The sequence below is a fragment of the Ambystoma mexicanum genome, chromosome 4p, assembly GCF_040938575.1.
Source record: "Ambystoma mexicanum isolate Mex_15411 chromosome 4p, UKY_AmexF1_1, whole genome shotgun sequence".
In the NCBI taxonomy this organism is placed as follows: domain Eukaryota; kingdom Metazoa; phylum Chordata; class Amphibia; order Caudata; family Ambystomatidae; genus Ambystoma; species Ambystoma mexicanum.
Window position 1 is genome coordinate 266,474,442 of NC_090927.1, and position 27,689 is coordinate 266,502,130.

A 27,689-nucleotide genomic window follows, 5' to 3' on the forward strand; every position below is an offset into this window, starting at 1 on the left:
ATTCCATGGGGAGTGGCTGTTGATCATTCGTTTTCGCCCGGTTCTGAGTTGAAGAGCAGTTTTCTCAAAGTTTTCTGAATTCTAGATGGTCCTTGATGGTTTTTAATTCCCTGAGGAAGGAGTTCCAATGTTTAACGACTAGGCAAGAGAAAGTTGATCCACTTAGTTTTTTCCTTGTGTATGGTTTAGATTCTAGGCAGAGTGTTCTGGTCGCATGGTAAATGGTGATTTTCTTTTGTATGAATTCCACTCTTAGGCTGTGGATTGCTCTGTGTGTTTTACACATTGTTTTGAAGGTAATTCGTTTTTTCACTGGCAACCACCTTAGCACCTTTAGGGCTAGTGTGATGTGATGAATTGCTTTTTTATCTAAGTAGGTTCTGTTTCATGCTTACTATCCCATCAAGTTTTGCTATACTAGCAAGCATTGAAGTATAGCTCCTCTAAATTACTTACAAAAATAAATCCTTACAGTTCATACTTCACCTGATTACACCCTTGTAACTTCCCTTCAACATATTTTGTCCATTTGTTCATTCAACCGTCAACATCCAATGACCCAAATATAATACTACATTGTACTTCCTTGCTTCATATTTTCATGAAAAGCAGACATTTGCTGAACATCTTAAAATAATCTCTGTATATTAGCATGATAGTCTTATCATGCCTCTATCCATTTCTGTCTAGACATGAGACAAAGCGTTTCATATTTCTCCACAGCCGCGTCCTAGTCCTTCTGTTCTGTACTCTTTGGTAGAACTAGATGAACCTTCCCATCTGGGCCTGCTTCATTCAAAATTCAGTGGATTCGACCAGGTCGAACATCCAAGATTGTACTTGAATGTGCACACTTTGTTGGAATTCATTTTAATTCCTAGGTAGGCAGTTTCCAGAGAGGTTGTTGCTATAGGTTTGTGCTGTTTGGAGGCAAGGTAAGAACATTTACAAAAGTATTAATAAAAAATGGTGTTAGTGTATTTTAGTAAGAAGAAGGGTAGTGATAATGAGAACTTTCTTGTTGGGATATATTTTACAATGTCAGTGTACACTGTGTGAGACATTTATTATTTACAGTGTGGGAACAATACAAATGCCATCAGGTGAGACTCAGTCGATAAAATCCCTGAGAGTGAGAGTAGCTTTGCTGACAGTTAGAGACACATAACCATGACTTTTGCTTTTGTGTGATACATATGGAAGTCTGGAGAAAATGCCATTTGTTTTTCAGAGGCAGAGGATACCAGGCATTCAGTGTCTTTAAGTGACCCTAAATGTTCAATGAGGAAAACTTGTGTCCAGCTTGTGCTTCACAGTAGGGAGGAGGAGGATCATCACATCCCTGGGTGCAGCTAATGAAAGATATGCATAGCTGAGATTTAGGAAGTCTGGAGATACCATCCAGTGTCCATCTCTTGACGTGAATGAACAACACACAGAGGCCATTGGGTAGCTACTGGGTGAGGAGGAGAAGGATCAGAGGACCCAGGTCGTGTGAGACATGTATGGATGTTTTCAGCAGAAAGTAGATGGATTTCAGGGAGATGGGAGATTCAACCCACTGTCCATTTCTCGAACAGAGTAAATGATACATGGGCCATCTGGGTGACTAGGAAGAGGAGCAGAGAATCCTGCTTGTGGGAGACATATTCTCATGAAATAATTGTGGGAGGAGCCATCTCAGATTCATGGATGCGGGAGATAGCATCCAGTGTCTGTTACTGGAAGAAAGTCAACAAAACAAGATCCATTAGGAGACTCTTGTTTGGAGGAGGAGAAGGAGTTTTAGGGAGGCAGTAGATACCATTCAGTTAGTAAAGAGCGCATATGAACATTTCTGGATCACTGAAAGGAGCATCACATCATATCAGCCGAAGCGTTTACTGTATGCACTGAGGATGCCAGAATCATATTTGGTAAATTGAAGGTATTATCAATCTCATGTTCCTTGCACTCAAACACAAGTCGCTCTAGAATACATTCACCTGTAGAAGACACACGATAATCTCTACCAAAACCAACAGGGCAGGTTTCACTACCATTTTTGTCCACTATCTGAGGGTCAGACAAGGAGAAGTGTAGTTCTCATATACTGACTATCAGTGAAGTACAACAAAAGGTGGTTGAACAGCCAAAGGTAACGGAACATTCCAGATCTTTGTCTCCTGCCCCGCCATCCACTGATAAGTCAGACATTAATAATGATGATGATCAAATAAATACTATGAGAACTCAGAGGCCAGGCAGGAACGTGCTTTGCTTCATGAAAACAGTGATTGTGAGCAGGAGGTTGAGAATGCCACCACAAATTCAGAGGCAGTAGTAGTAAAAGAATCTAACCCCCACCTGTACACAGTCTGTTTGAGAAACAGCCTTTTCTGTCACAGATCAGAAAGTACAACACATCATCATTTTCTAACTAGAACACCACTGCAGCACAATCATTGGAAAAAGGTACGGACCAAATGTGCTAGAACATCATAGTGGTTCATATGATGCAGCAACATGCAGAGACATGAGAAAACGCCACAACCTCTGAAGTGCATATCCACAGACAGGCAACATACCACCACCATTCCACACAATCACATCTAAAAATACAGCAGTGGTATCATTGCTTGGGACACCAAGCCCTGGCCCCAGTACTCCATCAATACATAGCAGTGATTCCCCCATTTCATCAGGCCAATGTTAAGGAAGTGTTGAAACATGGACGAAAATATCACATTACAGACAAGACACTCATTTATCAGTGTTAACCTGGCTATAATGTTGGCAACAGTCCTCTTGCCCTATTTGTTCGTTGAGAAACCTGGATTTCAGTATCTTTTTGGGAAAAGTTGATCACTCTTTTTTCTCCCTCAAGGCTTTAATGGAACTGAACAACTAAGTTATAGCCACATTCGGGCTGGTTCTGCACCAGTCTGAGTTCCAAAATTCCACTTCATCATGGACCTTGCGAGCACACTGGCTGGTGTTTCCTTTCACTGCCGGCTAAGAGGGGGGTCCTTGAGTAATGTGCGAAGTCTGCAGGTGTATGCAGGCCTACAACAGGCAATGTCGTGCATATAAGGATTTCAGGGCAGAAGCTACAGGGGAGTTGATATCTGGTAGAAGGTGAAAGCAAGGGGGCTAAGGCTTTGTAATTTGGACTTGGGATTTGTTGCAGTGGACAACTGTTTGAATGTCCTTTGATGCCCTATGAATGAGCAAGAAAATGCATGCCCCTGCTTCCTGCATTGCCTTCACCTCGTTGACAAACGATTTATCAGCAATTGTCAGCCTGTGTAAGAAATGGTTGCTGTGGCCCAGAAGATCAGCTCATATTTCAGCCAGGCAAACCATTCGAAAAATGCACTTCACCAATTGCAGGTGTGCCACAAATTGCCACTTCACAGGTTGAAGACCTCAGCCGCCACCCCTTGAAACTCTTTTCGATCATGTTGGACAGGTCGTGTGACAGTGTCGTGCCATCACAGATTATTTCAACACTTGCAGCAGAGCTCTAGATTTGGCATTATTATATTGCTGCTGTCTAATGTCTGCTCTGCTTTACAACATTTTGGAGAGGGGGGGGCACCAAGTAGGTTAGCCATCACAGTGTATCACTTCTTGCAGTTAATTTACCTTTAGCTGTACCTGCTTGAGCTGAAACTGCTTGGCATGGCGAGGCTCTGTGCCTTTGCACATGTGACGTGAATGCGGCACAGCTGGTAAGGAACCTGCTTTTAACCTTGCATGGTGATCCATGGGCAGTTTGATGAGTACCGCCTGCCTTTCTTTATGGACCCAAGTTTCAAGGTATTAGTGGCCACTTTTCATCTCTGTATGTTGGGAAGGGTTTTTTCCAGCAAACTTCTCAAGGAGGCGAAACTGGCCTAAAAGAGTACTACTACAGAAAGCACTCCATCGGGTACGCAGCATATGTGTGAGTTATTTAATCTCCATGCTGCACCCCGCAAGTGTGCAGTTCATGCGAATTTTTAGTAATGCTAGTGCTATTGTCACTTACCAAAGCACAAACCTAACAGGGGCTTCATTGTGGCGGACAATGGAACAATATCTACCGACAGCCAGCACACTTGCTTGGATTTTCAGGATACATTTTTACTGGTGCATGCCAAACACCAAAATATTAAGCAAGGCTATATTATAGAGTTTAATGTTTGGAAACAGGTAGCTATGGTAGTGATGGAGGCTCTAACCAGTTGCTAACTTTCTTATGGCAACATGCCATTGCCTTTTGATCCAGTACTGTTTTTGAGTCTTGCTATTCTCATGACTGGCAACTTGCCAAACGTTCTTGGTCTCCCTTACAGATTACAGCTATCCCCTGAAGATCTCAGGTTCTCCCACATAGCACAACTCCCTAATGTGTTTGGTCCCTGCCACCCGGTGCAGCCACTGCCTAAAGTTCTTGGGATCTCCCACAGAGCACAGCCACCCACTAAAGTCTGATGACTCTCCAACAGATCATTGCCACTTTCATCTGTGTGGAGTCTTCCAGAGAGGACGTCACTCTCCCATGACTGCCTAATTTCTCTGCACCACCATGCAGCCACTTATAGAAGTGAGGGATAGGTATTGTTCCTCTCCATGGCAGCCTCAATTGCCCTGGTGTACAGCTCCCCCTAGCTGAGAGGCACAAGACAACGCAAGCAGTACCATCCTGCATGTCTTATTACCTGGTCTGGCATAGTCTTTCCAAATGTGAGCTCTGTCAGTGACATGTTGCCTCCAACCGGATCTGCTGTTGCCTGCATATGCTGGTGAGACTGGCACTTACTGGGCAGGTGCAGTGATTGCCTGCTGATTGGCATGGCACCCCGGACATCAATGTGGTGTTGCAACAAGGTTAAGGAATATCCCAGCTACCGCATCTTCACCACTGCTGGAGGAGGCTGCGGCGGTGGCAGCCGAGTCTCTGGTGGGATCAGTGGTTTCAGGGGACTCAATATACCCTGGTTTACCCTGCACAACTCTTGATACCAGTTGCAAATGCAATTTGGCCTTGCCATCATGCGCAGGCCATGGCCTTTGCGTCTCTACCCCACCTCACTTTCTTGCAACAGCTGTCAATTTTCCAGAAGATCGCACACTCATTACTCTTGATAGTCTTCCCCTGTAATAGGTTGAAGTCCTGCAACAGTCCCGATCATACAGGTTGTGTGAAATGTGATAGATATTTGATCCGGCTCCAGTCTCGGCAGGACTCCTGTGCCTTGACCCCCTGAAATAGAAGGTGCAAAGTGTGGTTCTGCATCCTCACCTTTGCCTCCTTTTCTCCTTCACCTCCTTTACATCAGATAATTCCACCTCCTGCTAAGGCTCGGCCCCAGGCTGGTCCTCCACTTAGGTCCCTCCCAAAAAGAACCTGCTCAAGGTTCCCTTCATTTTCAAAATCATCCTGCCAGGTAGAGACCACTTCCTCCTCTGAAACTTCCACGCAACAGATCTGGACACTCCTACTGGGAGCCCACTGCAACAACTCCCTCCTGCTACATGAAGAACATGCTTATTTCCTGTTTATGCACTGCCACCTGCTTCATGCCCTCCTGTGCCAACAAAGGCCCCACCTGCCCTCCACCACAGGCCATTCCTCCCCTAATTACCCATCCTTAATCAGGGCCTCCCGCACATGCCATGTCTTCCTTGCCTCCCTGACTCTGTGGTCAAGGCCTGCTCACTGGCTCCACCACTCTTCCACTCCTCCTGAGACCATCCCCAATGCCCCAGCCTCTTCCTCCTCATCAATCATAGAGAAATTGTGCTCTAGCAACTTGAAGTGTCACTTGTGCTAGATGGAATTACCAATAACCAGACAGACTAAAGGAATAAGGCAAAGTACTACTTCATTCTCAATTTAATAAAGCAGCGTCATCTGGAAGACATCGGACTGATGCTTGCACACTCACACACAACCTTGATTACCCAGAGGTCTTATACCCCAATATGCATAAACTATGATGTCATCCTACATGCAAACCATAAAACCTATTAGCCAGAGGGATTGGTTTGGGGAACCTAGTTATAGAATATATACAGGTTAGAACTTCATTGGCTGTCTCTTATCTGTAAGACAACCTCAAACTACCTCTAAATACATATAATACTGATCATAATGAACAAAATGGCAGCAGATTGGTCTATGCAACATTGTATAGCAGGTTGCCCCATAGACCTTCTGGTTGGTTGGCACTCTCACCAAACCTTGGAACTTCGACTCGGCTAGCATTACGTAAGGAAACCAAAACCGGGGTGCTTGAATCATGTTGGATTACTCCCTACTTTACCTATTTGTCCAACATCTCTCATCAGTCCGGCCATGAGCCAAAGTTTCCCATCTGTAGTTGACCTTGTAGCCTTTCTCTGTTCTAGGCCATTCAAGGGAGTGAAAGCACAGCAAGCACTATATTCATTCGAGGTTTAATGAATAGTCCTTGTTTTCGACTTCTGGGTCACATGTGAAGAGATCACAAATTTGTTCATTTCAGCCTTATTTACTGCTATTTGATTTAATTGTACTAGGTGTCATTGCTCCTCTTGGCCTCTAAAGACTTGCTCACTCTATCTTGTATAGATTTCATACACTTTTAATTGACTCTTGCAAATGTTTTCTTCTCATTAATCTTAGAGAAATATGTATTACGCCCATGACTTATCTTTCTGCTTCCCTTTCTGCTTTACAGCTTTTCCATAAAAATCGCATCTTTGATCCCAAGTCAACATTGACTCCTCTTTGTTTTGCACATGAAGCTGTTCTTTCAGTGTCTCCTGACACTGCAACCCAGATCAGTTTCTTAGGTAGTTGAATTGAATATTTAGACAAGCCGGCGTCCACTTTCTAACCATGGCCATCCTTGCCATGTTATATATTCCTCTATAGCAAGCTTCTATGTATCTTTTCTACCTTGCGTTACTGCATATTTAAACCTATTGGTCAGCAAGTTACTTTATCTTGTTGTGCATTCATGATTGCTTTATCGTTTTGTACATGATTCTCTTGTCACTTCAGTTACATCATCGCTCTTCAGTATTTTCATATTGTTTCTGCATGGCTTTGTATATCTTTTTCATGACATCACTCTGCCCACGTCAGATTTCACTCAGTACTCCATGATGTTCAATGGTACCTGCTTACATCCCTACATACAGCGTCCTCCCACACTTTCAGTGCAATGGTACATTTGATACGGTTGTCTGAGTGCATGTCGTCTCTCATACACTCCTTGAGGTATAGGCATAACACATGGTGTCTCACACTGGGCCTTTCTCCTGCTGTTCCAATATGATGGTGGTGAGGGGGCGGGAGTTACAGAAAATGCATCCATCTGCTCCTCTACATTATCTTCCTCCTGTGGCCTCTTTGTCCCCATCCCCAGCGACTATTGGTTTCCTTTTCCCCCTCCTCCTCGTTTGGTTGTCTATATTGATCACAACTTCTCTGAGCTGAGCTGTAGCTGTGAAACGCTTCCCGCTTTTTACTGAAAATTCCTATTAGAACCAGTTGGTTTTCTGATTTCTCTTCTCTCGCTTTCTACTGTCTAGAGCCGGATTCCGGTCATGCATGTCCTGTTCCTTCCACTATTCGAAGACCAAAGTACACAAGTTGTGTCTTGACTACCTTTTTCCAAAACACCATTGTCCTGGTTGTGCACTGTGTGACAAACCTTGAATAGGGCTTTTCAGGATCAGACGTACATCAGTCCTGGTAATGTAGGATTTCTTTGACTTTGCAAAATACAAGGAGACTTCAAGGTAAAAAGGTAGTAATTTCTTTAAAATCGAGCAAAGGGTTCCCCAGAATCTGAGATTGAATCACCATATAAGAGGAGAGGAAACTCTATGGGCTGTTTGGATTTTTGACCATGGAATGGACCAGATAATGCAACGGCCACACACAATCTAGTACCCATTGAAAAGTGAATAAATACATCAGAAAGAAATACTTTTGTTTCAGGTTGAAGACTATCTGTATTCTAGCACTATTATTGTTTTTTCGTAACAAGTTTGCACGCTCCAGCTCTTTATTACCAGTATTTTCTTAGTCTTATGATATTGCGTGGTCAGATAGACTGTCATGCCAGGCTTATGAGGAAATACACCCACTTTTTCCCTGTTAGAGAACTGATCATGTGAGTCCCAACTTCAGTCACAGATCAGATACAGATATACAGTCTTAGCTGATTGTAGGTCTCCAAACTCTTCAAATGAGTTTCTTTTGTTTAGCCATATAAAATGATTTGTGTGACAAAGGCCTTATTGGCATTAACTGGAGGTCTCCCTTAGACCATCTGAATTATGTATTACTCTTGAGCCTTCTAGACAAATCTCAAATCAATATACTGCAAAGGAGGCCAACTTCCCATCAATTGAATCCTTCCTGCTCCAGCTGAGAGCCAAAGGGTTGGGGGGTGGTTCTCTTCACAAACAACACGTTTTTGTTCTATATGAGAAGATAGGCAGATGACCATTGTGGGAGTTTCTGCACTTAGCAGTACAGATTTAGAAAAGGTACTTGCACACAAGATATTCATTGAAGTGATATATATTCCTGTATTCAAAACAATCAGGTTGATTTTATGAGCAGACCTAAACACACATCTCATGAATGGGAGCTTAGTGGATCAACAATGGGTAAAAGTAACACATTGGAAAGAGACCCCATTTTTTATGAAGCCTATAGCATTTTCAGACATCAAACTAGTAATTTGGAATATACCCTCTCTAGCCTTTGCCATTCTGGGTGACATGCCCTGTGTGCTAATAGAATGAAACCATCTGTGGTGGGCTTTAGCAGGCAGTAACAGTATCGGAACCATATTAAAAGACCTTGGCTGTGTTCAGGCCTTTACTTCACTTCCCAGTAACAACCAGTGAAGTTCCCCGTCAATGGTTTTATTGGTTAAATAGCACATGGTGAAAGTTGATTTCATAGTGTCTTTAGTACTCATTGGATTGTTGTTTTCGCAATACTCTCAATCCAATTAATTGATTTTTGAGCTATTGTATGCAAGGGTTTGTGTTTGTCCAGAGATGGTGTAAAGCTAGCGCGATAGCTCAGTGAGTTAAGCGTATCCTTCTGACATGTGTGGTTAGACTACAGAGAATAGGGTTGAATTCTGGCATAGTGGCCTGAGCCCATTATCCTTCTGATGTTGATAAACTGAGTACCATCGGATTCGGTAATACTCTCACATCTTACATGTTTTGACAGAGGAGAAATCTATCGTGAAGTGTTTATAAAAACAACCTATTATTAAAAATTAACAATATGAAACCATTGATAAAACTGGTAGCAGATATTTTATTTGGTTCATTCTTTGCAATTCATTGAAAATGAATTCACTGTAGTCACTCTTTAATTAGCTATACATGTTATTCAAAGCCTTCAGTGACTTTTTTTTTAAACTCACATCCAGTGCTGATCTATAAACGAGAAATGTCTGTGACCATAATGCTCTGCGGTTAGACACATGATGTAGCACTAGATAGCCCTGAATCCCTGTGTATTGTAATGTTACAACACCACATGGTAAGTGAACACCCATTCAGTACTTGCTATTAAACATGTATTCTGCTGTTGATCACTACAGTGCATAGTGTAAAAAATAATTTTCTTTAAAGGGGCTTTTAAATAAAAAATACATTTATGCAATAAATCCTTTAATTCGGTCGTAACTGACAATTTAAAGTGTTAGAGACTAAGAGTGATTTAAGCCACCCCGTTTAAGCGGTATCAGGTAATGAAATCGTGGCAAAAATGCTGCCGGTAAAACAAATCGCGGCAAAAATGCTGTGGTTTGACCCAGTAAAGGTGTACCCATTATACAATTTCAGGGGAGCGGGGGTTGCTGGGGTGTCCCCCGCTCCCCTTAATTGGTATAATGGATCGGAGTTGCAGGGGTGTCACCCGCATCCTTTACATTATTGTGGCACAAAAAACCACAGCCTTTTTGCCATGATATTTTGTATTCACTGCAATTTTTGCGCGATTTTAAGACATGGAAGCATTTAAGCACAATACAGGACAAACAACCAAGCCATGACTGCCTTAAATGTACCTACATTTGTGGCATAATCGTTATTGGAGTTTAGAAAAGCTTGCTTTGTCTTTCCTTGTGACACTTTGTTTTGGTAGCTATAACTCATTAGTAGTTTTAATTTTGTTTGAAGCTGCAGTAAGGCCTGAAAGGGTGGATTTGTTCTTTTTTGTTGGCTAATCTCAGGCACGCAACCACATCTGAAGTCACTTGGCTCATTATGCATTTCATGGAAACTGATTCCCTGAAAGTGTTTCCATATGCGTGTTCCCAATATATCCCATCTTTTCTAAATGGAATACAAACTCACGCACAAGTTGAAAATGGCTTCAGGATGTGACAGCACAGTCATTTGACTACAGTGGCACTGTGTGTGGCCACTTGAAAGTCACAATGGCCTGTATCCTGGCATTTGTCCTGCAGTATATCAGGTTTCAAAGGAAATGTTCCTTCCCATTTTTAAAGATCTCAAGTTCCTAATCAGAACATAAAGGAACTTGCTCTCATGGAAGAAGATTCTCAAATGAAATTCTTTTGGGTTTACAAAAGATTCTCCTCCTCCCTTTTTCATGGCTCGATTTCAAGGCGTTCCAAGCGTGTAGAGCTATACTATGGACCACAACACTGAAAGCAAATATTTAGGCTGCTTGGCTGAACAGCAGCTTTGTTAGAAACTATATAGAGTAAAGTTGGAATGCTTTAGTAGGAAATACCTTGCTGTCATTTTAAGTGTTTAAAACAGTGACGTGTTCATCTCTATCTGTATTATTACACAGAGAATTGAATATCTTCACTATTTATTGAAGAAAATATGTGAAATTGGTTATTATCTGAAACTATTGCATTAGATAACTGATAGGGAGAATTGGCATATGAGGAGGGACACCAAGCTTGTAGCTGTTGTTTGGTTATTTGCCTACCCACTGACTGCCGATGATCATGCTAATCCCTATGGCCATTTCCCACCCAGTTACTGCCCCTCTCCACCCAAAACACTTCCTCGTGGGGACGCTTTGAGCTTGCTTTAATCAAGCTTTACCATTAAACTTGTATTAAATGCCCAGGTACTTGCACCATGTTGCACCTGCTATCATCAATAGCCAGTTAATACCCCTACGGCAGTGCATGGCAAGTTCCTTTCACATGCCTGCACACAAGACCAAACTGTTGTCATTGCCGATGCTTGTTTGTAAAGCCTCTACAGATCAAAAAAAGGCTTACCCTCTATATTTGAAAAGGTTCCTATTGGCTTTTCTGATGCTTGTTGTAGATTTGCCATTAAACACCATTTCCAATGCTTGCGCTTCATAGTGACTGCCAGATTGTTAAAATCCCTCTGTGCTCTGCCATCCTATTTGTGATTAAATCTCTCTGATTGGCACCTATCTGACACGTACCAGAAACTAACCAGGTATCAATTGTACCCCTATGAACACTGCTATCAGATGGCCGGGTTCTTGCACCATTTTGCACCTGCTATCATCAATAGCCAGTTAATACCACTACGGCAGTGTCTGGCAAGTGCCTATTTCATGCCTAAACAATGACAGTGTCTGGCAAGTGCCTAATTCATGCCCGTTAATGAGGGGCCCGTTGTTAGCATCCTGGTCTGCTAACGAGTCCCGCTAAGGATGCCTGGTTTTACCAGACATCCTTAGCGGCATCCGCCAGCAGACCTCGTAATGGAGCGGTAGAGGGATAACGGGGCCGGCAGCTCTACCGGCACCGCTATCCCTCTACCGCATTCCTCGTAATGAGGCCCAATGACATTCCTCTGATGCATGGACTTCTGGGACAGATAGTTATTAGGCAACAGAAGTAGAATTATGTCCAGAATAGGATGCAGCAGGAATTCAGTGATTGATAGAGGTATTTCCACATGCAAAAAGGTACATATGGGGGTGCAGAGACTCTAGCACTCCCAACTCCCTCACCCTGCCTCTATGGCTTACTCTATGAGAAGGCTTTTCTATGAGAAACGTTTATGAGAAGGCTTGTCTGCGAGAGGCCTTGTATACTAGAAACCTTGTCTATGAGAAGCATCCACAAAAAGGCCTTATAGAATCATCTATGAGAAGCTTAGTCTATAGCAGAGCCTTCTCTACGAGAGGCTTTGTCTATGACAAGCTCATCTAGGAAGGGCCTAGTCTACAACAAGCCTCATCTATGACAGCTTCGTCATCCAGTGGCTTCTACAAAAGGTCTTTTCTATAGGAGGCCTATTCTATGACAGACTAATCTGTCAGACGTCATCTATCAGAGACTCCTGTAAGATTTCTCTATGATAGTCTCCTAAGTGAGAGGCTTTGTCCAAGATAGCTTCATGATCGAAAGGCCTTGTCTACAAAGACCTAGTCTATGAAAGACCTTTCTGTCAGAGAATCTTGTATCACAGAGACTTGCCTATGAGGGTCCTTGTTCACGGCTCATTCAGCAAAGTAGGTAAACTATGGTGCTGCTCAATTCTCTCATTTTCTATATCATTCTGCAGATGGTGCAATAACTGTGGCACCTGAAAGAGCACCAAACCTGACATGATTTTCATTAGTAGAGCCAAGTGTCAAAGGTTTCAAAAAAGTAAAAGAAGCACTTGAATTAGATGACCATAAGAAAGCTAAGATTGACCTCATGTTCCCAAAATGTATTTTTTAAAGTATTTTGTACTTCTATCTTCCATCCCCTTTCTTCCTTACTTGTTGGGTATCGTACTCGTGGAGGGGACGGGACCACAGCAGGTTTTGGACAGTCTTCTCAATGCAAATACAATCACACTGGGTGCAGGCACATATCCTCCCTTGCAATCCTCTAAGTCCCAGCCTCCAGTCCTTTCATCAATGCAGACGTGACAGGAGCATGGGAGAATGGTGGCAAGTATCTTCACTTGCGTCCTAAATTATTTTATGTTTTTCCTGCAACCTCACATATATGGTCCACATCTCAGTGTTAAGAGGCTGCATTTCAAAAGCCTATTGGGAGTTTGATCCACAACTTTTACGGGTCACAGTACTTAGGACCCAACTGCTGTCTATGTGACCCTATTCCTACAGGGCACATTCTGTCAGGATCGGCAGGTGGAGACTTTGGAAGGGTTGGAGGCAGTGACCTTTTCAGGGTAACGTTCTAGTCCTCATTCAAGATGGCAGCACGCACTATATCTTCCGGCTCCGCCCCTCCAGCCAGCGCGTTGTATCTGTTTACCTCTCGTTACTGCGCTCCGCTTTTCTGAATCCTTCTCTCGTGATTTAAATTCTGTCATTCTATAGTATCGTTGCTATCAGTCCTTTCTAACCTCTACGGCTACTCGCTGTATTTTCCCTGCTACTCTACTTCGGTTCGCCTGTTTGTTTTCCTCTTTCCGCTAGCTTAGACTCCATATCTCTATTCACGGCGCCTGCCGTTCCGCACTGCTTACTTTCTTCGTTCTGCACGCGAACTGCTCTCGCGACTTCCATTTCTCCTTCCTACCTTCACGGCGCCTGCCGTTCCGCACTGCTTACTTTCTTCGTTCTGCACGCGAACTGCTCTTGCGACTTCATTTCTCCTTCCTACCTTCACGGCGCCTGCCGTTCCGCACTGCTTCCTTTCTTCGTTCTACACGCGAGCTGCTCTCGCGACTCCCATTTCTGCTCCGTACATTCGCAGAGCTTGCCTATTCTGCATAGCTGATTTCTTTTTACATACGAGTTTACTTTGTGTTTGTGTACTTTCATTGTGATTCTCAGCATAGGCTCACGGCGCCTGTCCGTTCCTACTTATTTCTGTTTATGATTCCATCTGTATAGGTTTTCAGTTTCAAAAGCAATTCCCTTGTTGGCTCTAGTGCTATCTCTCTGTATTTTTGGTACTTCCTCCTTTTTTTTTATTAGGTTCCATCCTCTTATTTCTTTTGCCCTTCTCATCCCGTTGGATCATCTCAGGACTTTGGTCTTTGGAAACTCAACTTTCCACACATCTGCAAAGCACCAAAACCAGGGTTTTTTCTGCCTTCCGGCTTTTTCCCTGGGGCGAGGCTGGCCCTCCTGGAGGTCCCCTTGAGCAGGTTCTCATCTCTGTCACGGTGGCCTCTGAAGGGGCCAGACCTTATTTACACGAAAGAAAAGGACGGAGACTAAAGGAAAGTCCGCCCAAAGAAAGAAAGAAGGACAAGAAGAAGCCTGAAACAGCACTTAAGGAACGTACTTCCGAGTATTCAGGTGAGGAGAAGGGGGAACTGGAACCGGAACCTGACACATTCCTCGCGTTTATGGCATTGGGAGATGGTCGCTGTCAGTGGTCCACATGGGCTATCACATTCTTATTCACCCCAATCCTTCAAAGAGGCTCAGACTCCCTCTAACAGGAGATAGCCAAGCTGTTGCTCGAAGAGAAAATGAAATGGAGTAGGTTACTCCTTTGGAGAATGGACAAAGTTTCTATTGAAGGTTATTTACTGTTTCAAAGAAGAACAAGACTGTCCTGCAGATGGTACTATAACTTTCCCCTGTCAATCTTTTCTTAATCCAAAACAAGTTAAATATGATTACACCTGCTCTCATCCGATTATCTCTCCAGCTGGGCAACTGCTTGGTTGCTGTGGATCTGCAAGATGCATATTTGCACATTCCCACTTGGCCTCATCGCTGCTGGTACCTGCAGTTATCCATAGGCCACAAACACTATCAGTACAAAGTCTTCAAGGGTCCTCAGTTTGTCAAGGGTTTTCACCAAGCATTTGGCAGTGCTGGCTGACCTGAAAGGGATTCACCTGTATCCTTACTTGGACGATTGGTTGATTAGAGCTCAGACCCCAGTCCCAGCGTCTGTCCACCTGCAGCACCCTCTCTACCTTATGTATGCACTGGGTCTATGAGTAAACATAATGATATCCACACTCATCCCAACACAGAAGCTGGATTTCATAGGTTTCCTCGCAGATTCATCTAATAGCAAAGTATTTCCTAGCGAGATAAGGATAAACAACTTTCTGGAGACAATTTCATTGTTCCTCTCCCATTCTTAAATGACTGCATGGAGGTTCCTATATGTTGTCCCTGATGGCAGCCTATATTTTGTCGGTGCCCATGGCCAGATTGTGAATGCTCTGCACCCCGTTACAACTGGCAAATTAGACTCAGGTATTTGACCCCATAACCAAAGTGTTTCCAATCCTGTTCTGGCTTCAGCAGGATCTTCTGTGGTGGGCAGGTCACAGGAGCCTTCCCCTTCTAGGACCCTCATCACCAGTTTACCACCACAACAGACTCAAGCAGGTCCATGACATGTGTAACAACACATACATTTCCTGCAATTGAAGGCATCCTTTGTATCCCTGCAAGCATTCTTGCTGGGGATAGAGAACTCCAAAGTCTTTATGCTGAGGGACAGCGTAGTTATGATGTTCTCCTTCAACAAGCGGGGCAGGCATCAGGTCAGTGAAACATTGTGCTCTAGCTTTGCATTTATGGGAGTCTGTTCTGGGCAAAAACACAGTGATGCACGTGGGGTACCAGGCAGGAATGGACATGTCGAGCAGAAGAGCGAAGGAGAAAATACTTTGACAACCTTTAGTGGCAGTTGAGAGAGAAGGTCCTTCGGTAGATCTTTACCTCCAAGGGTTTTCCCCTGGTGGATCTATTTGTGAAGGAACTGAACACAAAGTGTTGTCCTTACACCTCATGGAAGGGGAGAGAAAAAGAGACACTGGGAGATGCGTTGTCAATCTCATGGAACAACCTGTTTGTATATGCTTTTCCTCCTCTCCCTCTGATTTCCGAATGTCTTGCAGAGGTTCAAAGCCTCCAGTAGGAGCAAACTTCTCCTCATAGCCCCCATTGGTCACAGAGGCATTGGTTCTCAGTCCTACTGCTTATGGGTAATGGACCACCTTTTTTTCTCGTTCTTCTTCCCGATCTGCTTCACCAGCAGAGGGAAAGGTGCTGCACCTCTGCCCGCAATCACTTACCTTGGCGCTTTGGCACCTGAGGAATTGACCTATGCCCACTTGGGCTTATTGGACGATAACCACCGAGTAATGAGGGCATCCCGCAAACCTTCCACTTGATCCCAATATAGAGGAAAATGCCTTTGTTTTGCCATTGGACGTTGGGAAAGCCAAAAGAGGCAACATATGAGCATTCTGCCACATCAATCATCCAAAGACTTGATGTGAAATATAGAACTCCTATGGAAGAAAAGCTGTGCTTGAGTACTTATCCTCAAGCGCAGTCTGCAGTGGTAGCAGCAGTGTTGGCGCACAGCCCTTGGCTCCTCAGTATGCCTTAACCACTATAGGCATGGAAGAAAAGTAGCCTTAGATGCCACTGGTGTAATTAAACAGTTCCCTACATTTAAAATAGGCCAACTTGAATGCTATTTTCTTAGCCTGTAGTCTCAATTTTGGCTTGACAACTGCATTTTCACAGTAGGAACCATCAGAATGAAGGTACACTTTCAGGCATTGGAGACGCTGACTGAATCTTTGTTTCTGGATATGACTAACTTTGGCAGATACGTCACAGTGAGATAAAATGATTTGCCAAGGGACACATTGGGCCTCGTTACGAGGTTGCCGGTCCGGTAACAACGGTACCGGTATGGTTGCCGGTAACGTTGTTACTGGACCGGCAAACTCCGAGTTGGGCTCGCGGGTGCCTTTCATTCCGCCTGGTCTGCCCTCGCGGAATGTAAGGCACCCGTGAGCACAGCAAGCCTGTAGCACCAGCACCGTTATCAATAGGCACCCGTGAAAAGGCAATTGCCGGGTCCGGCGGGGCCGGAATACCCCGGTAATTGCCATTCGCGGGTGCCGGATATTCATGCTGGTATGGAGGTAGCCAGGCTACCTCCAACCTCCTAATGAGGTCCATTCTTTAGTTAAGTGGTAAAGCAGGGATCTGAGACCTGTCTGCAATGTAGGTTCTTGACCACATAACTTCCCAGCTCTTTTTAGTGGAAATTATTTTTTTGCCTTTCTCCAAAACAATGGTTACTCAAATGAAGCATCACTAATGAAGTTTTTCCCATTTGATCATGATCCGCAGCCAAAAGCTGCAGGCTGTGTTTAATACATTTGATTTGCACGCAGACATAACACACAAGCACTGTGTGTGCCACATGCTTGCATTAGATGCAGACTATATAGTCAAAGAGTATTTGAGTCATACAAATGCTAATTATGTTGCATCGGGAAGACTACATCGTGTTTAATCTCTAGTAATTTGGGTAATCAAGAACATTTCTAGTGATATGCCAGAAATTGAAGTCTATCACCTTTAAAGTGTGACATGCCTCTTCATTTGATCCATTTGTATTGTCGCTGAAAATTGTAAGCACATTTTCATTATAATATGCGGAAAATGAGCATGGCACTAAACAACTATCACAAAGTTACATTAAATAGTACCAGACTATTCATAAGAGGAATTTCTAATAAAAATAATGCATAGGATTGCTGTTGCAGTTTTCTAAACATGCTGTTTACATAAGGCTTCTCTGTCCTGATGATTTGTAAAATAAGTTTGGAATAGCTGTGCCTAATTATTACTTCGTTTTCATTCATAGGTGCTTCAGAACTTGGTCCATTTTCTGATCCCAGGCAGTTTACAAGCATTTCGTCCCTCACCGAAAGTCGTTTTTCCAATCAACGAATGCACTATCCAACCACATTTACTTATACACCGCCTGTCACTTCTGCCATGTCTCTGGGAATGTCAGCGACCACCCATTACCACACCTATTTACCACCACCCTATCCTGGATCTTCACAAAACCAAAGTGGACACTTCCAAACAAGCAGCACCCCGTACCTATACTATGGTACATCATCAGGATCATATCAGTTCCCCATGGTGCCCGGCGGAGACCGTTCCCCCTCTAGGATGCTACCACCATGCACCACCACATCAAACGGAGGCACGCTGATAAACCCAAACCTGTCAAACCAAAATGATGGCGTGGATGCCGATGGAAGCCATAGTAGCTCCCCGACAATTCTGAATTCAAGTGGCAGAATGGATGAGTCGGTTTGGAGACCTTATTGAAATATTTATTCGGTGGCCTAACTTCGTTTGGCCCAACCTGATCAATGAATGCCAAAGTGCCTGTTTTCATAACGTTTACTGTTAATATACTGAATATATGCAAAATCAGATGGCTGTATGGCCATAAGCAGACAATTGCATTATGTTTTTAAAGCAAACGCTGACACGTTTATGCTGTTTACTTTGTTAAGTTTCTAGTGACATCCAAAAGGACATAATTGTTTAAAATGACGGTTGTGCTACACTATGAGCTCTTCAGGGACTACAGATATCAGGAAAATATTTCAAAAAGAGCAGATATAGTTTTCTTTTAAGTTTTAAGTGGCAACTTCTGTTTTTTCGAGTGACAAATATCTAGAGACTGATTTGTCCAATCGAAAGTTGCTGTCGTGTTGGCAAAGAAGAGAACACCTTTGCAAGTGCTTCACATTGACTACAGGATAACTGCACAAGATTCTTCTAAACGTTGTGCATAATGGATGTCTTTCCGGAAGATGAAAGAGCAGAGGGACTGTCATCCTTTCGTACTATAAGACATTCTATCGCCTTGGTACTCGTCGGCATAGGCCTTTACGGGCTATGCTTTGAATTATTTTGGTCTCTGAAATACCAAAAATGTACTTGTATTATGCAAAATGAAAATAGCAATATCAACTATAGCCATAATGTTATGGATACTGTTTGTGTTTGGCTTTATTTTTTTTAAATTATGAATATATATAAAGTCTGAGGTTACTTGCTAAACCTGATTCCTTATATACGTTTAAAGAAATATTTATAATTATTTAATTACATTCGGACCATGAAACATTCCTTTTGTTGCAATGTGTTGTAAACGGCTCTCTGATAGTGATCTTTTTAATAAGAACTGGATTTCATTGGCTATACCTGAAGATTGAGGTTTAATCCCAGTTCATAGAAAAATATTTTTTACATAATTTTCTTTTTGAAAAAAAGAAAGCTTGCATACGAAACAATTTGGAGGTGGCATGTGTTTGTAACTTATGAAGGAAGTGTTTTTTTTAACTTGTATTTCAATATTTGTTTGTCTCCTAAGGCCGTTGTGCCTGTTAAGCAATAATATTTGTGTTGGAAGAAGAAACATAAGCATAACCATTCAAAACCCTAGAAGCATAAAATGCTATATTGGGGTAGACATATCTGTGCTCATATAGGGTAGGTCATAAGTTCGAAAAGCACAAGGCACTATATTGCAGAAGAATGGGGTAAACAGAACATTTTACAAATACTGGTGAGAAAAGAACAGCCTAAAATGGTACTTGTTTTCGCTGCTGTGTGCCAATACAGTAACTACTCATGGTACTATAGCTATTGCTTTTATGTACAAACACAGCACAAAAAAGCAGACATGCAACAGAACAGTGACCATCTGCCCACAAAGCCATTGTGTCATTTAATGACATACAATCATTTCATTTATAAGGCAAATGGTAAAAGACGTTCTTTAAAAATACTGTTACATTCCTCTGACCTTGGCCCAGGTACGTGCCCTTGAAGAAACGAATTGTCTTTTCCTTTAAAAGGTTGTATACCAAGTATGCTTTAATAAGACCATTTTTAAGACACCTATGTTTCTTTCAAGATGAAAGTGTTGAATGATTATATTTATTGTTTAATTGTGGTAGCTTGAAGCTTCCCGTTTTAACTGTTGTAACTGTAAACTACGTTTGTTACTTTCAACAGCACTTAAAAAAACAGTGTCTGGTTACACATTTCAAATGCTTTTGATTTAACTAAGAACAATGTACTGCCAGAGTAAGCTGTTTCCTATTTAATAAAGGGTACTATATTTGTACAATATTTTGTATTGCTGAAAAGCGCTTTTTTACATCATGTGTAAGGATTTCCGTGTAAAGATGTTGTCAGAGTGGCTGCAGGCAGCAACCCAGAAAAACATTGTTAAGATTTTGTTGTAAAAGTCAAGCACTTCGTTTGTTTTCTGGGTAAATAAACAGTGGCCTGGGATCAATACTGGCTTCATTGAATAGCACATGTTTATTATGAAGGACGATTCAAATGTGCCTTCAATAATGCACTCCCCACAGTTTACATGGAAAAGGCACACATTTATTGGGTACTCAAGCAAACAATAGCAATTTTCTTAGCTAGCTGTGTACGAAAATTGTAATTGTAATAAAGCCAGCAGAGGCGTAGCTTTGCATTAACCTCTTTACTGAAACTGCCAGAAGCAGAGATTAAAGTGTTTTCTTTTAAGAACAAAAAGCACACAAGAAAAGCACCCAAAACGTGGTGAACGTGTCCACAAGTGTGCTGAAATGAATCAATAGGCTATAAAAATGTTGAACTGCCGGATCACTTCCTCTTATTTGATTTTCTGTTGAGACTTGGGATGAATTGGTCTAGCTCCACCACTGGAGAAAAAACGTAAACTTCTCCTTGACTCTCGTTATGGCAATTAATGTAATTATCTAGGATTACATGAAATCAGAAATTGAGAAGGGAGAGAAAAAAGGGTGAGTAAATCTATGCCTCCCTTGTCTTTATTAAAATTACGATTTTCTACACAGATAGCTAAGAAAACCGTTATTTTAGGTCAAGACATGGAGGCTGCGATTTTGCATGTTTAAAGCACATTAACTACCATCTGCAAAACATGCATGAACGGTTTCAAATAAAAGGCCTTACAGGTGGAATCGCTAGACCAATCAGCCAATCTCATAATGTCTTGCAGCGTACCTCCTGCCAAAAAGGATTTGGATGTCACCTCTAGAGGAATGGGCCCCAAAGGATGAAATATCAATGCCAGCTAGGGACATGTCTCATCTGGCCAGAGTCGGGGAAGACACCGGCTTGAAGGGCTTTTGAAAGGAAATTAACAGCTGTGATTGACCATTTGTTCTGAGATCAACTGTAACAACTTCATATTGTTTTAAACATTTAACTAAACCTAATTTTTCTTGTTTTGGAAAAGCAGGATAATTAATTAAAGTATAACCACATTTAGTACATCTAGTAAGAGTAAAACATGCACCAAAAAGGAACAAACATCTATGTGTGATATCTAAAGCTCTAACATTAGAGAGCAAAGGACCCTGCTAGTAGTTCTAGACAGTTTATGCGAAGTTCCCTCTCCTGGAGACTCCATATGTCCCCCGTGGAAAGAGGGACACAACGTGCACTCCAACCCTGGAGACTAGCATCTGATTCTATCATAAGATCTGGAGACATAGAGAAAAGTGCTTTGCTGTTCCATGATTGCATGTGTTGTTACCACCAATGACGCTCCATTTTTGGCCTTTGCAAACAACTGAATCACATCCGTGTAGATGAGGACCTACCCAAGGTGGAGAGTCTTTAATCTCTGATGGGCTCCATAATGAAGCGGGCCTGAAAAAATCACCTGGATCGATGCAGACAGAAGACCCACAATCCGCACCAAGGTACGCAGAGATATAAGCTGGGCTTTCAAAACTAATTTGATCTCTTTCTTTATGGATCATATTTTTCTCAGAGGTAATTGAAGGGAGGTTTGGACAGTGTTGATTTGGGAACCTAGACATTATAATGTGACTTGTTTGAAGGTTAGACTTTTTCCAAATTATGACAAACCCCAAGTTATGAATAAGCTAAATTGTGATCAAAGATGCTGATCCACTAGAGATTGTGATTGTGACATCAACAGAATGTCATCTAGATAAATGATCAGATGGATTCCTCTGGCCCTTATAGCGACTACTACTGATTTCATCACCTTGGTGAAGCACAAAGGAGCTGACAATAGACTGAAAGGAAGAGTGACCAATTTGCATTTCTTGTTGTCCCCAAGAAATTGTAGGCAACTTGTAAAATAGAATGTGAAAACCTTGTATGGTTTGGAGGATCCACAGATCTTCTGTGATTTTGTACCAGAAATGGGATAATACAGCTAGCCTGTCCCCTTTCTTTTCCATGGAAGAAAGCAGGGAAAATAAGGGTGGTGTTACCTTGGTTGAATCTTTGGAGTTGAAAACCTCTGTTTCTAGGCTTGGTCCGCCAGACTCCAGTATGCTGAGGGTAGAATGTGGAAGGCTTATTGCCCTCTTGGCCTTGTTGAAATTGACATGTTTGTCATTGGGGTCCGTGAATTGGACTGCCAGGTAAGCGACCCCTGCTTTTACCGGCCCATCCAAAAACACGATTGCCGAAAACCCTATCAAGAGAGGATTGAGCTTTATCCAGAGTAGTGTAAAGGATCACATATTTGGAAATGTCTTTAATAAAATGAACACCAAACAGAAAGGAGCCTGCCTCCACTTCTGGTTCCCTAGTCGCTAGCTGTGCTAGCTTGGAGTCTAAAGCTAATAGAACTGCTTTTCTGCGTTCTGCTGTCACGCTGAATTTGCATTTCCCAAGGAACATATGGCTCGCTGAGCACATTCTCTTAAAGAAAAATGGTCTACATAGACTTCTTTGTCCATAGCTTCTTTCGCTAACTCAAAATTTTTGTCAAAGGACCTTATATATCTAAAATGTATCTTGATCGAGTTTTAGTGCCCTATCCAAGCCTTTTTTAGGATCTTTGCCAGATTTTGAAAGAACAGTAACCAACTGAGGGTCTAGGTCAGCTGCGACTGTGACCTTTTGCCCAGTAGAGGGATGTGGGCATTCGGATCTAAGTTTATTTTTATTTTCCCTTAACAGGGGTTTCCTCCGTTGAGCATCGAAATATTTGATGACATGAGGAATAGGAGTCTATTCCCTGGACCTGGAGTGAGTTACTTAAGAGGGATCAAACAATAGATTCCATGAGGAAAAAGAAAAAGCTTTGGCATGTTTCCTTTTAAAAGATACACCCTTTTTAACCTAAAGCTGAGCCTTTTTTTGCAATAATCGTTTTTGCTAAAGAACACCTTTTGCTGTTGTACACTTCTTGTTTTTTGGAATACTTACACTGGGAAACCGCTTCTTTTGTGGCAGTAACTGGTGCTTATATCGACCAAAACTGTTCTTCACCCTCCAGGGAGGATATTATCTTTTATATTTACGCACCGTAACAGCTTTATGGCTCAAATCAAACATGTTAGACATTTTCTGAGAAAGGGATTGGACTTCCCCCAAAGTGAAGAATGTAGTTGTGATACGCCTTTGAATTGGGCTGCAGTAATTGTAGAAGGCCCTTCAATGGGACCGGAGTCTACCGGTACCAAAAGTAACAAAAGTAATGATAAAACCTAAGGGTAAACTAAAACCAATAAAGTAGCTAACTGAAGGAAAAATATCCCTGTCTCCCTGTGTAGAGATACTCATGGAAAATGAAAGAGAACTGTAAAGTTTTAGGAGACATAAAGGAAGGATGCTGAAACTGCATCGAAAAAGCTGAGCTTAAGACCTCAAACACCGAACTTTGCAAAAAGAAGTACAAGCTGAACAACAAAAGAGTATTATAAAATGCAAAATGCGCACTGAATCACAGCGCTTCAATGTAGCATAACAGAATCTGCAGAGGCTCCATGCGTTGAAAGCAGTTTCCGAAACTACGGGGCTGGCCACAAGTGCGTGGAGCTTCCATATAGTGAAAATGATTTATTTAATTACAATCGACCTTTACTTAACAGCAATTTATTCCAAGTACAGGGTCTAGAAACTGAGTTGCCAACTAGTCGACTGAGCCATGATGTGGATTATTCTTTAAAGTGGCAGCGCTGAAACTTTCATACTTCTAAAACCAACAATATATTTGGATACAATAAAATGCTTTACACATTAGGGACGGGAAAACAGTGGACTGCACTTAACTTGCCGGCAGCAGCAAAGAAGAGGAAGTGTTCCGGCAGTTCAACATATTTATAGCCTATTGATTAGTTACAGGCCACCTGTGGACATGGTCACCACGTTTTGGGTACTTTTCTTGTGTGTTCTTTTCTTCAAAGTTAACCCTTCAATCTTTGCTGCTGGCAGTTTCAGGAAAGTAGTTAATGCAAAATCGCAGTCCCTCTCTCTTGACCTGAAATTTGCAGGCAGTACTACATTCTTATTGTAGTAAGAATTTGCAAACATGCAGGAACGTATGAGTGACTGGATCACTTAAAGGAATAGAACATACAGACCCCTGGATTAGTTCAGCCCAAGACTGATATTATTTCAAATCAATGTAATATTTGTTTTCTTTATCAACGACCAATAAGTGCTGATTTGGACCTTGGGGTTCATTGTACACTGAGGTAAGCTGATGCAATCTAGACCCACATATTATAGATGGATCACTTACCCCTTAATACAGCACAATTGGTACAGATAGATTAGCTAGTGGAATTAATTGGTCTCAAGGTGGTAATCAAGTCTCCGTAGTTATTGAACTAGTCGTTCACTCCTAATTAGCAGTCTCTCTGTAAAAGTTTTGGGCCTCACAGTTTTGCTGTACACACAAGGAATGCCTACCATCGCTTTGCTACTGCTCCTGCTCCTATTTATTGGCAAAATGGAAACATTCCATCCAGTATGTATTTGTTTCAATTGAGCACTTTTACATTACAGTACACACAAATCAGGGGTACAAAGCAAACAACTAAAACTTGCGTTTTTCAACTTCTAAATTGTGTTTTCTCAGGAAAGATTTTTGTACAGTATCTACACAATGGGTCAAGTAAGTGTTTGTCAAAGCAAAGTAACGTGTGCTTATCAGTCCCCAATATTACCTGCTGACACAAGAGACAGGATGGTAATACCCAAAACTGCTTCATTTTCTTTTGAAAGAGAAGGATTGCATTGTCATACCGGGGTTAAACGATGAAGATTGTACATGTAAGCTCCCCATCAAACAATAAGGCCATACCTGTGACTTTACGTGACAATAGAGAACACAACCAATATGTTACAGTGTAGAAAGTGGTCATGATTCACCACCATCGCTTTTGGTTAAAAAAAAACAGTCAGCTGCAACCCTAAGCTTGGTATTGCCTTAAATTATCTTGCATCTCAGTTTAGCATGTTTGTGTGCCAGAGGTTTAAGCATCTGTGTTTGCATCCCGTTTACAGCTACACCTTTGCTTATTGAACATATCAACCAAAACATTTCACGTTGTTTCTTGTTATAGGTAATATCAGCCCCATTATATTGTTTTTACATTAGTTCAAATAGTTCAAATTTCTACTGAAACATAGTACTTGCAGGATTTCCTACAAATATGAACTTTGCAGGTGCTTATTATTTGCAATCCATGTGCCTCCTGTAAAAGTGCATTGTGCTTGATGCCACAGCTAATGATTGTGGAACAGTTAACTCTGACTTAAAAGGGACTTTTGTATTGTATGTTGCAACCTGTACCTGGAATTTTCTTTTTTGCTCCTGGTTTTAATATGGTATGATTTGCATTTCATTTCAAATAAAATGGCTTTTTTATTATTTGTTCTACTTGTTTCATTACTTAAACTGTTTTTTAAACCAGTATTGACTAGGTACTACCATAATGGTAGTACCTAGTCCACTTAGCACTTCTGGGTAAGGATACACTAGTTAAACCCAAGGTAGGATGGAGAGCTCTTTTCAAAGTCATTTGGTCTAGGGAGGATGAACGTTTTATCCTCAGGTTCTATGATAAAACTTTGAATGCAGCATGTAAGTTGTGTGCCTTCTGCATCCGATACATGGTCTGGCCAGTGATGTGTCAGTCTCTTTTGTCTATAAGATATATGCTGTCTGTAAAGATGGGATTTTTCAGTGAGGTATTATACTTTAACGCAGCTCCCATCATCAATGCAGCATTAGTTTCGGACCAATAGAGTTAATTGAGGTAGAGGTGTTGTTAACATGATTTGCTAGACAATTGTATAGGCGGTGCCAACCCCTCCACCCTCAACTGAGTATAGATAACATAATAGGCAAATCCAATGGTTCTATTATTGCAGAAATCAGGTTTATAGTGTCTTTATTTAAGGTAAAAACTGCACATGGCACTGCACATATCTGGGTTAGGATGACCCAGGAAATGAAGGGTGCTTTAAGTATCACATACATACCATGAGTGTAAGAAGATATATTATTAATAAGGGATACAAAGTGAGAGATGCTTAAATAAATAAATACATAATAGCTTCCTGGAGAATTAACAGTGTCTGACAAAAATATATTTCAAAATGGATAACTTAAGTACAAAATGCCAGGTATGAAAAACTATGACTCATGCCAAGTGTTCTCAGACAAGCAACAGAGGCTGATACATTGGAGATAGTCTTTGGCAGCATCTCACAGTGAAATAATTAGGTTTGTGAGGTTAAAATTGGAACTTGGAAGGAACAGCAGACATGATTATGATGAAGCCAGATAAAGCAAGGGAAGCTTAGATATAAATATTTATGTTTTTAACAAGGAGGGCACAATATGTGTCATGCAGACCATTCAGAGAGACTGCCTGTATTATTAGGCACCATATAATAAAGTTTATCAATTTCTCCAACTGTATAAGGCACTAACTAACTTGGCAGGACCTCAAAAATCAGATAAAGAGTAGACACTGATCTGATGAAGGTGTTCTTGGCAGAAGTTGAGAACTGTCATAGTTGTGTCTAGCCAAAATCTAAAATAAGCTTATCAGTTTTGTGCGTCAGAGAAAATTGTGGATGCCAGCTATGCTAATGTTGGCCTGGTGTACACCAGACTATAAAAGCAGGTTGAAGACAAAATGTCTTTGAGTGTGTCCACAGCGTGTCTTACAACCGCAACTAATAAAGACTGCTGAGAAACTCCCAGGCGTCTGATTTTCTGTACTTCTATCTGATCAATAAGGAGTGTTCATAGATGCCAGATGCTTGATGGACCCCTGGTTCAAGTGGCTCCCAAACGGTGGGCCCTAAGGTCTTTCCATAAGATTCAGGGACAAGGACCCATGCTTCATGGTGATGTGCTGGCGGACAGGGGAGATGCCTGAAAAAGATGATAAGGTGAGTGACAAGCTGCAGTGTGGTCTAATTTCTGTCAGGGGCATATCCTCATGACCGCCAGCATAGCACGCCTGGCATCTGTGGTATGCATTGTGAAAGACAGAGGTAGAAGAAAATGAATAAACATGTTTGCGTACAAAATAAGGGGACAGGATTGTAATACTTTTTGAGTAACAGGAAATGTGATGAAAAAAGGTGGCGCCTCGGAGTCCTGAATCAAGGGCATTTAGAAGGAGATGTCTCAAATCCCTGTGGGAATAACCCATAATCAGGATTATGTAAGGTGACTAATCAAACCCTGTATAGGGTATAGAATAAAGGTGAGAGAAAAAGGTGATCACAGTGTTTATAATATGTAATGTTTGACTAGTCTGAATGTTTGTCAAGTAAAAATATCGAATAGCGATAGAGGTTGTGAAAAAATAAATTGAAAGTTGAGGAGCAACAGTGATTGAGCATAGCAAAGTGATTGGAGCCAATCAAGAGAATAGATAGGCTATTGAAATTAGAGGCTTCAGCTGTGATTGATGGTGCTCGCTCATATTTGTTGTTTTAGAATGTTAAGTGATGATTTAAGTTTAAAGAATTGAGGCTTTATTTAAGGATCTGGTAAAAACAGGCGGTCAATTGTGACTCTCCTCTACACTTTTTAAACAAGGGAGTGAAATCAAGTGAAGGGTTAAAGCGAAATAAAAATAACACACTCGAAGATAAAGCTGTTGCACCAATC

The 27,689-nt window shown here is 41.8% G+C and overlaps 1 protein-coding gene across 6 annotated transcripts in view; it reads left to right on the plus strand.

Annotated features, from left to right (window-relative positions):
• Positions 1-25,424, plus strand: part of RUNX2 (RUNX family transcription factor 2) — a 540,217-nt gene extending 514,793 nt beyond the window's left edge. For all 6 annotated transcript variants that reach the window (XM_069605789.1, XM_069605788.1, XM_069605794.1 and 3 more), the window contains one exon: positions 17,583-25,424. In XM_069605789.1, coding sequence (XP_069461890.1) covers positions 17,583-18,061 — 479 coding nt within the window. In that variant the 3' untranslated portion in view covers positions 18,062-25,424. The remainder of the gene's footprint in view (positions 1-17,582) is intronic.
• The last annotated feature ends 2,265 nt before the right edge of the window (positions 25,425-27,689 follow it).